This window comes from Triticum urartu, chromosome 2A (genome assembly GCF_056163025.1).
Source record: "Triticum urartu cultivar PI428250 chromosome 2A, HENAU_Tu73, whole genome shotgun sequence".
Lineage (NCBI taxonomy): Eukaryota > Viridiplantae > Streptophyta > Magnoliopsida > Poales > Poaceae > Triticum > Triticum urartu.
The window spans coordinates 161,124,393-161,139,040 of record NC_141874.1 but is presented as its reverse complement, the minus strand read 5'-3'; the positions used below and the strand labels follow the sequence as shown (position 1 = coordinate 161,139,040).

Genomic DNA, 14,648 nt, shown 5'->3' with positions numbered 1-14,648 from the left:
CGACTACAAATTTCTAGCTTCTCCTATTGTTCTGGGCGACTCGGATATTGATCTTATTCTTGGAATGGATTGGCTTTCTAAGCACAAGGCTCATCTTGATTGTGTTGCCAGGCAGATTTAATTGACTCATTCGTCTGAGGATGTTATTGTCTTTACCGCAAGGGATGATACCATCTGACTGTTTTCTCTCAATGAGAAGGGCGAGCTGGATGCCATCTCTCAAATTCCGGTCGTTTGCGAATATCAAGACATCTTTCCGGAAGAGCTTCCAGGAATGCCTCCGCACCGGCCAGTTGAATTCGTCATCGATCTTGAGCCTGGCATGGAACCTGTTTGCAAATGTCCTTACAAGCTTGGACCTGAAGAGTTGAAGGAGCTAAAGAAGCAACTCGATATTCAAGAGCGAATAGGTCTCATCCGACCTAGTTCTTCTCCGTGGGGTTGTGGAGTTCTTTTTGTGAAGAAGAAGGATGGAACGGACCGACTCTGTGTCGACTATCGTCCATGAACAAGAAGACTATAAAGAACAAGTACCCACTTCCCAACATCAACGAGCTGTTTGAACAACTCAAAGGTGCTCAAGTATTCTCCAAGCTTGATCTCCGTATGGGCTATCATCAGATTCACATTCGTGAAGAGGATATCCCCAAGACAGCATTTAGAACAAGCTATGGCTCATATGAATACACTGTCATGTCTTTCGGCCTCGTCAACGCTCCGCCAACACTCTCTCGCATGATGAATTTCATCTTCAACGCTTACACAAATTACTTCGTCTTGATCTACCTCGATGACATTTTGGTCTTTTCCAAGAACAAGGGAGATCATGCCAAGCACTTGCGTTTGGTGCTGGATAAGCTCAGAGAACATCAGTTCTATGCCAAGTTTTCAAAGTGCGAGTTTTGGCTCGATGAGGTTCTCTACCTTGGGCATATCATTTCCGCCAAGGGCATAGCGGTTAATCCTGAGAAGGTGTCTGCAATTGTGAATTGGGAACCACCTCAGAACGTGAAGCAACTCCGCAGCTTCCTGGGTCTCGCAAGCTATTGTCGAAGGTTCGTCGAGAACTTCTCTAAGATCGTGAAGCCTCTTTCCAACCTTCTCCAGAAGCATGTCAAGTACATCTGGTCTCCTGAATGTGACATCGCTTTCAACACCCTGAAAGAGAAGTTAGTCACTGCTCCAGTTCTGACACCTCCTGATGAATCCAAACCGTTTGAGGTCTTCTGTGATGCTTCCCTTCAAGGTCTTGGTGCAGTGTTGATGCAAGAGAAGAAAGTTGTGGCTTATACCTCTCGCCAGTTGAAGCCCAATGAAAAGAACTACCCCACTCATGACCTCTAGTTGGCGGCAGTTGTGCATGCTCTTTTAACTTGGAGACATCTCTTATTGGGACGAAAAGTGGACATCTTCACTGACCAAAAGAGTCTCAAGTACATCTTCACTCAGCCTAATCTCAACCTCAGGCAGACTCGTTGGGTCGAAATGATTCAAGAGTATAATCCGAGTATTGAATATACTCCAGGCAAGGCGAATGTAATTGCTGACGCATTGAGCAGGAAGGCTTACTGCAACAGTTTGATTCTCAAGCCTTACCAACCCGAGCTTTGTGAAGCTTTCCGCAAACTCAATCTACAAGTTGTTCCTCAAGGTTTCCTCGCCAACCTCCAAGTCTCTCCTACTTTGGAAGATCAGATTCGCGAGGCTCAACTTCTTGATGCTATGGTGAAGAAGGTGAAGATTGGGATTGCCAAGAGTCAACCCAAGTACAAGTGCTATCGTCTTGACGACAAGGATACTCTATTCTTCGAGGATCGCATTGTTGTGCCTAAAGGTGATCTTCGTAAAGTCATTATGAACGAGGCTCACAATTCACTCCTCTCTATCCACCCTGGAAGTACAAAGATGTACCATGACCTCAAGCAGTCGTATTCGTGGACTCGAATGAAGCGCGAGATTGCTCAGTTCATGAATGAATGTGATGTCTGCAGAAGAGTGAAGGCAGAACACCAACGACCAGCTGGTCTCCTCCAACCTCTTGCCATTCCAGAATGGAAGTTTGACCACATTGAGATGGACTTCGTGACTGGATTTCCAAAGTCCAAGCGTGGTAATGATGCTATCTTCGTTGTCATCGACAAGCTCACTAAAGTGGCTCATTTCCTTCCTATCAAAGAATCTATCACAGCAGCTCAATTGGCAGAGCTATATACCTCCCAGATTGTCTCCTTGCACGGCATTCCGCATTTGATATCTTCAGATCGTGGCAACATCTTCACCTCGAAGTTTTGGGATTCTTTTTAGAAGGCCATGGGCACCAACATCCGTTTCAGCACAGCTTTTCATCCCCAAACTAGTGGCCAAGTCGAGCGTGTCAATCAGATTCTTGAAGATATGCTCAGGGCTTGCGTCATCTCTTTCGGTATGAAGTGGGAAGATTGCCTTCCATATGCCGAGTTCTCCTACAACAACAGCTTTCAAGCAAGTTCGGGCAAGGCCCCATTTGAAATTCTCTATGGCAGGAAGTGTCGTACTCCTCTTAACTGGTCAGAGACTGGTGAACGTCAACTTCTTGGCAATGACTTGATCACAGAGGCAGAAGAGATGTGCAAAGTCATTCGTGATAATCTCAAAGCCGCACAATCGCGCCAGAAGAGTTACTATGATAGTAAGCATGGTGACTTGGCTTTCGAGATCGGAGACCATGTCTACCTCCACATCTCTCCAATGAAAGGTACTCGTCGCTTTGGTATCGATGGGAAGGTTGCCCCTAGATACGTGGGTCCTTTCAAGATCGTCAGCAAGAGAGGCGATCTCACCTATCAACTTGAGCTTCCCTCTAACTTTGCAAACGTGCACGACGTGTTTCATGTCTCTCAGCTTCGCAAGTGCTTCAAGACTCCTGACCGCACCGTCAACTTCGAAGACATTGATCTCCAAGAAGACCTCTCTTATCGTGAGCACCCTGTGGCTATTCTTGAAGAAACTGAGCGCAAGAATCGCAACAAGTCAATCAAATTCCTCAAAGTCAAGTGGTCACATCATTCCGACCATGAAGCCACCTGGGAACGCGAGGATCACCTCCGTTCTGAGTACCCAGAGTTTTTCCAGTCCTAGATCTCGGGACGAGATCCTTTCGTAGTGGTGGAGCGTTGTAACACCCCGGATGTAACCTACCTTATTTGTACTCCAACTCTTGCCGTTTCCGGCTCTAAGTTATGATATTTCCTCGTTGTTGGGTTTTTGCCTTTGTGTGCTTTTGTCTTTGTCATGCATCTCATATCATGTCATCATGTGCATTGCATTTGCATATGTGTTCGTCTCATGCATCCGAGCATTTTCCCCGTTGTCCGTTTTGCATTCCGGCGCTCCTATGTCCTCCGGTGTCCCTTTCTACCTCTTTTCGTGTGTGGGTGTTAAACATTTTCGGATTGGACCGAGACTTGTCATGCGGCCTTGGTTTACTACCGGTAGACCGTCTGTCAAGTTTCGTGCCATTTGGACTTCGTTTGATACTCCAATGGTTAACCGAGGGACCAAAAAGGCCTCGTGTGTGTTGCAGCCCAACACCCTTCCAAAGTGGCCCAAAACCCACATAAACCCCTTCTATCATCTAGACCGTTCGATCACGATCGCGTGGCCGCAAACCGCACCTCATTTGGAGCTCCCTAGCTCCCTCTATCTCTATAAATAGATCCCCTCCCGAAAATCCCGGGTCTTCTCCCTCGAAACCCTAGAAAAATCCCCTCTCCGCCGCCGGACGATGTCCGCCGCGCCGGACACCCCAGCCGCCGCCGCCCGCAGCCACTGAGGGGCTGCCACGTGGCAGGCCGCCTCCTCCCACCGCCGAGGCCCACTCGGCCCGAGGCCGGCCCTCCCCGCCGCCGATCCGGGCCGCCGCCTCCTCACGCCCGCGCCACCCATCGCCTCCTCACGCCCGTGCCACCCATCGCCTCCAGCTCAGGCGAGGAGCCCCGCGCCGGCCACCGCACGCCATCGCCGGACTTCGCCGCGCCCTGCTCCGCCTCGCCGCCCTCGCCGCCCAAGAACTCCGGCGAACGCCCCGGCTTCCACTCCGGCCGGCGAGCCCCTCCAAGTCCGGCCCCGGCGACCTCCCCTCCGACGATTCCGACGAGCAACTCCGGCGATCTCCTCGGGCTGCGTGCGTGCTACAGTGCCGGTCGACCTGAGATCCAGATCCACTTCTCGGTTCACCCCAAACCCTAATTCCCAACATGTTTTTTGCAATCTTTGACCTGCCATAACTCTGTCACCGTTGCTCCGATTCGTGCGTGTAGCATATCAAAATGTTCGTCTCGACGAGTACATCATTTTATCTCACTGCATCATTTTCATTTGAGCTCATCTTGATGCCCGAAATGCTGTTTGAAGAGGACTATATGAGGATAGTTTCAGATTTGTTTCAGCAAATGCACTTTTGTCATTTTTGCCATGATTAATGTGTGCATGCTATGATCCTGAGCTCTACATGTATTTTGATGTATGCCATGCTATCTTTACAGGGGTGTATGCCATGTATTTTTGTGATCTTTGTGGTGACTAGCACAAGCATGCAAAGTAGCCTACTCAATGATGCTGATTTCACGGACTTAGAATTTCACTAAGCCCTTGCCATGTCATTATTTTTATGCCATATGTTCATGTTGTTTCCTAATGATCCGTGCCTCTTTTGAGCATGATCAGTAAGGATGTTTTGTAGATAATGTTTTGCTCTATCCATCCATCTCTTTGTTTGCAATGATGGAGCACCCTAGCTTGAGTCAATCGAGCTCTACTTTTGCTATAAAAATGTTCCTGGCAGATTGTTAACATGTTTTGCAATTTTGCCATGCTTGTTGCATTTGATCCGTGCATGCTATGTTGTTGTTATTGCCATGTCTAGCTTCTATTCCATGTCTATTTGCTGGGTGTATGCTTAGCTTGTCATGCAATGCCTCGTAGTGAGTGCATCGAGCTCGTAAACATGCCTACTCGTTAATCTGTTTTGCATGCTCCAGGTTTTAACTAAGTCTGAATCTGTTTATGTTTTTGCTATGTTTACATGCTTGCAATTGTATTTTCTGGTCCCTTTTGGCTCATGTTCATTAATGGACTTTTGTTATATTATTTGAGTAGCTTCATGCCATGCCTTGCTTTGCCATGATATCTTCCTGTAGCATGTAGTTATCGTGCTCTAAACATTGCTTCCTGATGATAAATTCCTGACATGCTGTCAATTTCACTAAGTCTGAAACCTGTTATCTTTTGCACTTTTGCCATGCTTGTTTGAATTTTTTAATGAGTGAATTAGCCATAGCTCGGTGTTCATCTTTTGTCAAGCATCATGAGTGGATCCCTGCCATGTATTTTTTTGTCATGTTTGAGTGTTGTAGCATGTTGTTCTTGTTGCATTTAGATGGCTACTTGCTGTTAATCATGGACCGGTGCCATATTTGTTTTGCTTGCCATTTCCAAACCGTGCATCCGATTCCGATGATCTTTATATCGATTTCGAACGAAATCAACTCACCTTTCCAGTGGCACTCTTGGATTTCCAAGTTGAGGCCAGGTTCAATCATCCCTTTGCAAATCATGCATATGCATCCCATATCGTATCCCGCATATCATACCATGTTTGCATCATGTTGCTTGAGCATTGCACGTGGTTGATTGTGTTCCTTTTGCTTGTTGTTCTTGTTTGGGTAGAGCTGGGAGACGAGTACGTGAACGAGGAGCCCGTTGAGTTCGCTTACGAGGATCAAGGCAACTTTGAGAACTTTGTAGGCAAGATGACCATACCCTCGAAATCACTTCTATCTTTGCTTGCTAGATGCTCGCTCTTTTGCTATGCCTATGCTACGATACCTACCACTTTCTTATCATGCCTCCCAAATTGCCATGTCAAACCTCTAACCCACCTTGTCCTAGCAAACCGTTGTTTGGCTATGTTACCGCTTTGCTCAGCCCCTCTTATAGCGTTGCTAGCTGCAGGTGAAGATTGGAGATCGTCCCTTGTTGGGACATGTTTATTGTTGGAATATCACCATATTATCTTGTTTATATTAATGCACATATATACTTGGTAAAGGGTGGAAGGCTCGGCCTTATGCCTGGTGTTTTGTTCCACTCTTGCCGCCCTAGTTTCCGTCATATCGGTGTTATGTTTCCGGATTTTGCGTTTCTTACACGGTTGGGTTATAATGGGAACCCCTTGACAGTTCGCCTTGAATAAAACTCCTCCAGCAATGCCCAACCTTGGTTTTACCATTCGCCACCTAGCCTCTTTTTCCCTTGAGTTTCCGGAGCCCGAGGGTCATCTTTATTTAACCCCCCCCCCCCCGGCCAGTGCTCCTCTGAGTGTTGGTCCAAACTAGAGCCTTGTGCAGTGCCCCCTCGGGGAAACTCGAGGTTTGGTTTTAGTTGTATGGAGCGCTCATCTGAGTGTGCCCTGAGAACAAGATATGTGCAGCTCCTATCGGGATTTGTCGGCACATTCGGGCGGTGTTGCTGGACTTGTTTTACCATTGTTAAGGATGTCTTGTAACCGGGATGTCGAGTCTGATCAGAATGTCTTGGGAGAAGGAATATCCTTCGTTGACCGTGAGAGCTTGTGATAGGCTAAGTTGGGACTCCCTTGTAGGGATTTGAACTTTCGAAAGTCATGCCCGCGGTTATGGGCAGATGGGAATTTATTAATATCCGGTTGTAGATAACCTGAAACTTAACTTAATTAAAATGCATCAACCACGTGTGTAACCGTGATGGTCTCTTCTCGGCGGAGTCCGGGAAGTGAACACGGTGTTGGAGTAATGCTTGACGTAGGTTGTCTAGGATCACTTCTTGATCATAGTTTGTCGCTCGTGCCTTTGCCTTCTCTTCTCGCTCTCTTTTGCGCATATGTTAGCCACCAAATATGCTAGTCGCTTGCTGCAGCTCCACATCATACCTTTACCCTTCCTATAGGCTTAAATAGTCTTGATCGCGAGGGTGTAAGATTGCTGAGTCCCCGTGACTCACAGATTACTCCCAAAACCAGATGCAGGGACCGATGATGCCGCTCCAGATGATATGACCGAGCTCAAGTGGGAGTTCGATGAAGATTCTCGTCGTTACTACATGTCTTTCCCATTTGATCAGTAGTGGTGCCCGGTTGGGGCGATCGGGGACTTTGTCGCTTTTGGGGGTTGATCTTTATTTTGGTTCCGTAGTCGGACCTTGAGTGTATTGGATGAATGTAATGACTTATTTGTGTTTTTGTGTGACGTGGCGAGTGTAAGCCAGCTATGTACCTTTCCCTTTATTTATTTACATGGATTGTTGTGAAGATTACCTCACTTGCGACATTGCTTTCAATGCGGTTATGTCTCAAAGTCGTGTTTCGACACGTGGGAGATAGTCTCATCGAGGCTGTTACAGCATATGTAGTGTAGATCCTTGCTTGCGAGTACTTTGGATGAGTACTCACGGTTGCTTTGCTCTCTCGTTTCCACCTTTTCCAATTTTCTCGGATGTCGCAACCAGATGATGGAGTTCAGGAGCCAGAGGATCCCGAGGATGTTTCTACGTGGAGCTCGGCTTCGAGGAGTAGTTAGGAGGTCCTAGGCAGGAGGTCTTGCCTTTTCGATCGTTGCTACTTTTGTGCTAGCCTTCTTAATACAAACTTGTTTAACTTATGTCTGTACTCAGATATTATTTCTTCCGCTGACTCTTGTATATTCGAGGTTACGTATTCGAGCCCTCGAGGCCCCTGCCTTGTAATATAAAGCTTGTATTTTTTTAATTTGTGTCTAGAGTTATGTTGTGATATTTTTCCCGTGAGTTTTTATTCTTGATCGTATACATTTACGTGTATGATTAATGTACGGTCAAATCAGGGACATCATAGTAACATGGGCATTCTACTAGTGATCCATGCGGTGGACTATCGCAGACGTGCAGTGAAACACAAATGTGTCGAGGTGTTCCAAAATGTAAGAAGCAAAAGTATGCAAAGTAACAAAGAAAACCGAGACCAACCACCTTTGGCGGCATATTTTTATATTAGTTTGTCTAATTCACATCTAGATGTTTTTTAAGAATGTCATATCTAAACTCACACAAACATATAATGCAGCAATAAAAAATAAAAAATAGGACAAAAAAATTGACCACAAACAGAGTGGACATTAACTTAGATGTCACATCTAGATGTGTCATATACAAACCTCAGTTTGTCTAATTCACAACTAAATGTTTTTCTAAGGATGTCGCATCTAAGCTCCCATAAATAAACGCAACAACAACAAACAAAATAAAGTAAACAACAAACATAATGAACATCAGATTAGACGTGACATAACATTTAGATGTGTCCTACACACACCTTTCTATGTACTGAGCCCCAAATATTCATGTGATTAATCAAGAGTCTCGCCCTGCAGCTCGCGTCCTGTGTCCCGGGGGCAGCATCTTCTGCCTCCGGCCCCGTGTCGGTCATGCCGAACAGACTGCCCATCTCCTCCAGCGTCCGGCCGCGCGTCTCCGGGAGACACGTGAAGAAGAACACCCACGCGAGCACGGCGACGCCGGCGTAGAGGAAGAAGGTTCCGCCGAGCGTGATGGCGCCGGACAGCGAGAGGAAGGCCATGGACATGACGCCGCTCACCACGCGGTTGCCGGCCGCCCCGACCGCGAAGCCCAGCGCGCGCACCCGCAGCGGCAATATCTCCGTGGTGTACACGCCCGTCACGGGCCCGAGGCCGACGGAGAAGAATGACACGTAGGCCAGGACGGACGCCACGCACAGGCTGACCGCCCACGGGACCCTCGCGTCCGGGTTCTGGTCCACGACGGTGAGGCCCGTCGCGAGGCCGACGAGCGAGACGATCATGCCGCCAGTGCTGCATAACAGCAGCGGCCGCCGGCCGACGCGGTCGAGGAGGAACATGGCGACCAGGATGACGAGCGTCTTGGCGACGCCCATGGCGCAGGTGGCGGCCAGGAGTTGGTCGTCGCCGGTGATGCCGGCGCTCTCGAACACGCGCGGGCTGTAGAGCACCACGGAGTCGGAGCCCGTCAACTGCTGGAACAAGAAGACGCCGAGCGCCGCGAGCAGCATTCGCCGCATGGAAGGGGTCGGCGACAGGATGAGCTCTCTCCACACCTGCTTCTCCTCGCCGCCTCTCTTCCTGGGCACGACGACCACGTCGCCATCGAGGTCCTCTGGGATGCCGGCGGCGGTCTTGATGTCAGCGAGGCGCTCCTCGGCCTCCTCCGGCGTGTCGGTGATCTTCTCCAGCACGACCCTCGCGTCCGCGAGGCGGCCTTTCATGACGAGCCACCGGGGAGACTCCGGCATGCCGGACACCAAGAGGGCGAGCAGGACGGACGGCACCGCGCCGATGCCGAGCATGAAGCGCCAGCCGAGGTGGAGCGGCAGGCGAGCGAAGGCGTAGTTAGAGACGTAGCCGAAGAGGATACCAAGGTTGATGAAGACCTCCGCGAAGGACACGAGGAAGCCGCGGGCCGATGCCGGGGCGATCTCAGCCGTGTACAGGGGCGCGATCACGATGGCGTAGCCCACGCCGATGCCAGCCACGAAGCGACCAAGCATGAGCATGGTGTAGCCGCTCGCGAAGCCCATGAGCAAGGCACCAGCAAAGAAGAAAGCGGCGACAAAGATCACCGTGAAGCGGCGGCCGATCCAGTCGGACGTCATGCCGGCCGCGAAGGAGCCGACGATGGAGTAGATGCTCAGGATGCCCATCAGGATCTCCACCTGCACGTCCGTGATCTCGAGGTCTTTCTGGATGTACAGCGACGCCCCGCTCATCACACCGATGTCTGCATGCGGCCATGAAAGGAACAGTTCATGCAGCAATCATCATCGCTGGTAGACACGAGACAGAATCAGACGACGAGGTGATAATGTCAACATGTGTACCGTAGCCGAGGACGATGGAGGCCATGGAGGCGACGACGGCGCAGGTGGAGGCATACTTGATGTTGCTCTTCTTCGTCTTGGGTGCTACTGCCTCTGGGAGCCCATCAGAAGCCATTGGGAACGTTACTCTTCTCTGCTCTGTCCTTACAGAGGGATGCCACTGACCATGGTCTACTGATTGCTGAAGTTTGTTTCCTAATTAAACATGAGGGATGGTGGAGCTTGACATGATGGATAGGTGAGGACGTTTTCCTTGTTTACTATATATGCTTCTGCGTGCAAGCAAGTTCATAAATCCTGACCTTGTTGGATTTCTTAATTTCCATGATATCTCCAGGACCTTTTATACTAGTACATTTAATCGAGGATTAAGGCATCTTTTGGTATGCGCTCAGTCATCCTATTGACCATTTGATCAACCAACTATCTGATTATTGTTATTTTTCAAATAGGCTCAAATGTATGATTGTTTCAGCACATGGCCACCGATGGCAGCGTAAGCTTCATCAGTTAGTGTATTAGGCAAATGATGGTACCAACGCCCACCTGCTGCAACAAATTTTCTATTTACTGTCTCTGATGACATAGTATGCTGAGCCCACCCACTTTTTGGGGTGAAGCATCCACGTTAACTTTGAGGAGCCGGATCATCTGACGTACAGCCTCATGACGTTGAGCCACTGATGTGTGGGTCTGGGGCCACATGTCAGTGGGCGCCACGACATGTCAGGGGAGCCGCGTCCTAACTTTAAGTACTGTTCGTGGTCTTTGTCAAAGTGGACTGTGTATATTAGAATATCATAAAATTTGTTTTTCTAGGAAATTGCACAAATACACAAATTATGGACTGAGGTAATCCAAAACCACAACTATAAGTTGTTTTAACATAAAACCACAACTATGGGACTAATTGATTACAAAATAAAAAACTACCCGTTAAACACAAACCTGACAATCGGACCCACTAGCCATAGACACAAAGTAGTGGAGAGCTAATTTTTAGAGCCCGATAATCCAAGCCTGCCTGTCTACATCTCTTCTCGAGCTCGTCGACTGAACCCTCCAACTCCATTATCCATTAACCACAGGGTCCACGCCAACGGCGCGAACACAAACTAGAAGAGGCGTCTCCTCCTTCCAGTCTGATTGACCCGGGTTTGGAGAAACCCGGCCAGGTCCAGGGCCTCCTGGTCGGTCCCCAGAGCCTCAAGTGCAAAGCACCAAAGAAATTGACTAGCCGGACATGAGAAGATGTCGGTCCTAGTCTCTAGGACCACACAAACTAAGCATGGGCCATCCGCAGGGCCATTCCTCTTTATCACCTCCTTCCTCGATGGGAGGGGATCTCGCAACAGCTGCCAAATGAAGATATTGATCTTCAATGGTAATGGTGCTTTCCACAAAGGAAAGGTCCAGTAAAGAGACGGGCACCGGCATAAGGCATGATACTCCGAGAGCCAACAGAAAAAATCCCCGAAGAGGTCAAACACAAAGATATATCGTCCGGATAGTTCAGAAGCATTGGCAGGAGGGCCACCCGATAGTTGGTCCAAGCAACGGTTTCCTCTGGCCCAAATGTCCGTAGGAACTAGATGTTCCAATGTTCGTTATGGGCGCCCGAGGAAACCAACAAGAATGGATCCGAACAGATAGCAAACAAGTTTGGGAACTACATACACAGAGGAGACCTGCCCACCACGGGTCCAGCTAGAAGAGGATCCCATGGAGATGGAAAGCCATCGAATCTCATTCTTATCAGTTGTACATACTTTGCTTGGATAAGCTGCAACAGAAGCCTCATCCTCGTGGAGGATCTGTGATGGATTACAATACATATAAGGTTGAGTGGAACCTTTGTGTAAGTAAAGTATCCCAATAGTTAGTGTCCCAACGAACATTATGTACCGCATTTTGTTGCGGAACGCGGTAATTTCAGAAAAATTCCTACGCACACGCAAGATCATGGTGATGCATAGCAACGAGAGGAGAGAGTATCGTCTACGTACCCTCGTAGACCATAAGCGGAAGCGTTATGACAACGCGGTTGATGTAGTCGTACGTCTTCACGATTGACCAATCTAGCACCGAAGGTACGGCACCTTCGCGATCTGCACACTTTCAGCTCGGTGACGTCCTGCGAACTCACGATCCAGTAGAGCTTCGAGGGAGAGTTCCGTCAGCACGACGGCGTGATGACAATGATGATGATGCTACCGGAACAGGGCTTCGCCTAAGCACCGCTATGATATAACCGAGGTGGATTATGGTGGAGGGGGGCACCGCACACGGCTAAAAGATCAATGATCAACTTGTGTGTCTATGGGGTGCCCCCTGGCCACGTATATAAAGGATGGAGGGAGGAGGAGGCCGGCCCTGTACTATGGCGCGCCCTGGGGAGTCCTACTCCCACCGGGAGTAGGATCCCCCCCCTTCCAAGTAGTAGGAGTAGGAGAGAAGGAAGGGGAAGAGAGAAGAGAAGGAAGGAGGGGGAGCCGCCCCTCCCCCTAGTCCAATTCGGAATAGGCCTTGGGGGCGGCCTGCCCTAGGAAGCCCCTCTTTCTCTCCTCTAAAGCCCAATAAGGCCCATATACTCCCCGGCTAATTCACGTAACTCTCCGGTACTCCGATAAATACCCTAACCACTTAGAACCTTTCCGATGTCCAAATATAGCATTCCAATATATCGATCTTTACGACTCAAACATTTCGAGACTCCTTGTCATGTCCATGATCTCATCCTGGACTCCGAACAACCTTCGGTACATCAAAACACATAAACTCATAATATCGATCGTCACCGAACGTTAAGCGTGCGGACCCTACGGTTGGAGAACTATGTAGACATGACCGAGACTCATCTCCGGTCGATAACCAATATCGGAACTTGGATGCTCATATTGGATCCCACATATTCTACGAAGATCTTTATCGGTCAAACCGCGTAACAACATATGTTGTTCCCTTTGTCATCGGTATGTTACTTGCCGGAGATTCGATCGTCGGTATCTCAATACCTAGTTTAATCTCATTACCAGCAAGTCTCTTTACTCATTCCGTAATGCATCATGCCGCAACTAACTCATTAGTCACGTTGCTTGCAAGGCTTATAGTGATGTGCATTACCGAGAGGGCCCAGAGATACCTCTCCGACAATCGGAGTGACAAATCCTAATCTCGATCTATGCCAACTCAACAAGTACCATTGGAGACACCTATAGAGCACATTTATAATCACCCAGTTATGTTGTGACGTTTGGTAGCACACAAAGTGTTCCTCCGGTATTCGAGAGTTGCATGATCTCATAGTCAGAGGAACATGTATAAGTCACGAAGAAAGCAGTAACAACAAACTAAACGATCATCGTGCTAAGCTAACTGAATGGGTCAAGTCAATCACATCATTCTCTAATGATGTGACCCCGTTAATCAAATGAAAACTCATGTCTATGGCTAGGAAACTTAACCATCTTTGATTCAACGAGCTAGTCAAGTAGAGGCATACTAGTGACACTCTGTTTGTCTATGTATTCACACATGTACTAAGTTTCCGGTTAATACAATTCTAGCATGAATAATAAACATTTACCATGATATAAGGAAATAAATAATAATTTTATTATTGCCTCTAGGGCATATTTCCTTCAGTCTCCCACTTGCACTAGAGTCAATAATCTAGTCCACATCTTTATGTGATTAGTTCACATCTCCATGTGACTAACACCCAAAGGGTTTACTAGAGACAATAATCTAGTTCACATCGCTATGTGATTAACACCCAAAGAGTTATCATGTTTTGCTTGTGAGAGAAATTTAGTCAACGGGTCTGCCACATTCAGAGCCGTATGTATTTTGAAAATTTTCTATGTCTACAATGCTTTGCACTGAGCTACTCTAGCTAATTGCTCCCACTTTTAATATGTATCCAGATCGAGACTTGGAGTCATCTAGATTGATGTAAAAAGCTTGCATCGATGTAACTCTTTACGACGAACTCTTTTATCACCTCCATAACCGAGAAATATTTCCTTAGCCCTCTAAGGATAATTTTGACCATTGTCCAGTGATCTACTCCTAGATCACTATTGTACTCCCTTGCCAGAATCATGTTAAGGTATACAATAGGACTGGTAATCAGCATAGCATACTTTATAGAACCTATGACTAAGGCATAGGGAATGACTTTTCATTCTCTTTCTATTTTCTGTTGTGGTCGGGTTTTGAGTCTTTACTCAACTTCACACCTTGCAACACAGCCAAGAACTCCTTCTTTGATTGTTCTATTTTGAACTACTTCAAAATCTTGCCAAGGTATGTACTCATTGAAAATATATCAAGCGCCTTGATCTATCTCTATAGATCTTGATGCTCAATATGTAAGTAGCTTCACCGAGGTCTTTCTTTGAAAAACTCCTTTCAAACATTCCTTTATGCTTTCTAGAAAATTCTACATTGTTTCTGATCAACAATATGTCATTCACTTTCTTGTAAATATACTTATCGGAACTGCTGTAGTGCTCCCACTCACTTTCTTGTAAATACATGCTTCACTGCAAGTCCGTATAAAACCATATGCTTTGATCACTTTATAAAAGCATATATTCCAACTCCAAGATGCTTGCACCAGTCCATAGATGGACCGTTGGAGCTTGCTCACTTTGTTAGCACCTTTAGGATCGACAAAACCTTCTGGTTGTATCATATACAACTATTCTTTAAGAAATCCATT

The 14,648-nt window shown here is 47.6% G+C and overlaps 1 protein-coding gene across 1 annotated transcript; it reads right to left on the bottom strand.

The window, feature by feature from the left end:
• Nucleotides 1-8,108: 8,108 nt before the first annotated feature.
• On the bottom strand, nucleotides 8,109-10,214 carry LOC125541317 (putative polyol transporter 1). Its single transcript, XM_048704761.2, has 2 exons — nucleotides 9,923-10,214; nucleotides 8,109-9,822 (listed from the first exon to the last, which is right to left on the bottom strand). Exons 1-2 carry the CDS (start codon nucleotides 10,035-10,037, stop codon nucleotides 8,342-8,344), a joined length of 1,596 nt encoding a protein of 531 aa, XP_048560718.1. The 5' UTR covers nucleotides 10,038-10,214; the 3' UTR covers nucleotides 8,109-8,341.
• Between the last annotated feature and the right edge of the window lie 4,434 nt (nucleotides 10,215-14,648).

Bases quoted from the DNA above. Each gene is read 5' to 3' on its own strand.
- LOC125541317 (XM_048704761.2), bottom strand. From the start codon at position 10,037: ATGGCTTCTGATGGGCTCCCAGAGGCAGTAGCACCCAAGACGAAGAAG. The intron at 9,823-9,922 runs GTACACATGTTG...GGCCGCATGCAG, and splicing joins CTCCATCGTCCTCGGCTACG to ACATCGGTGTGATGAGCGGG.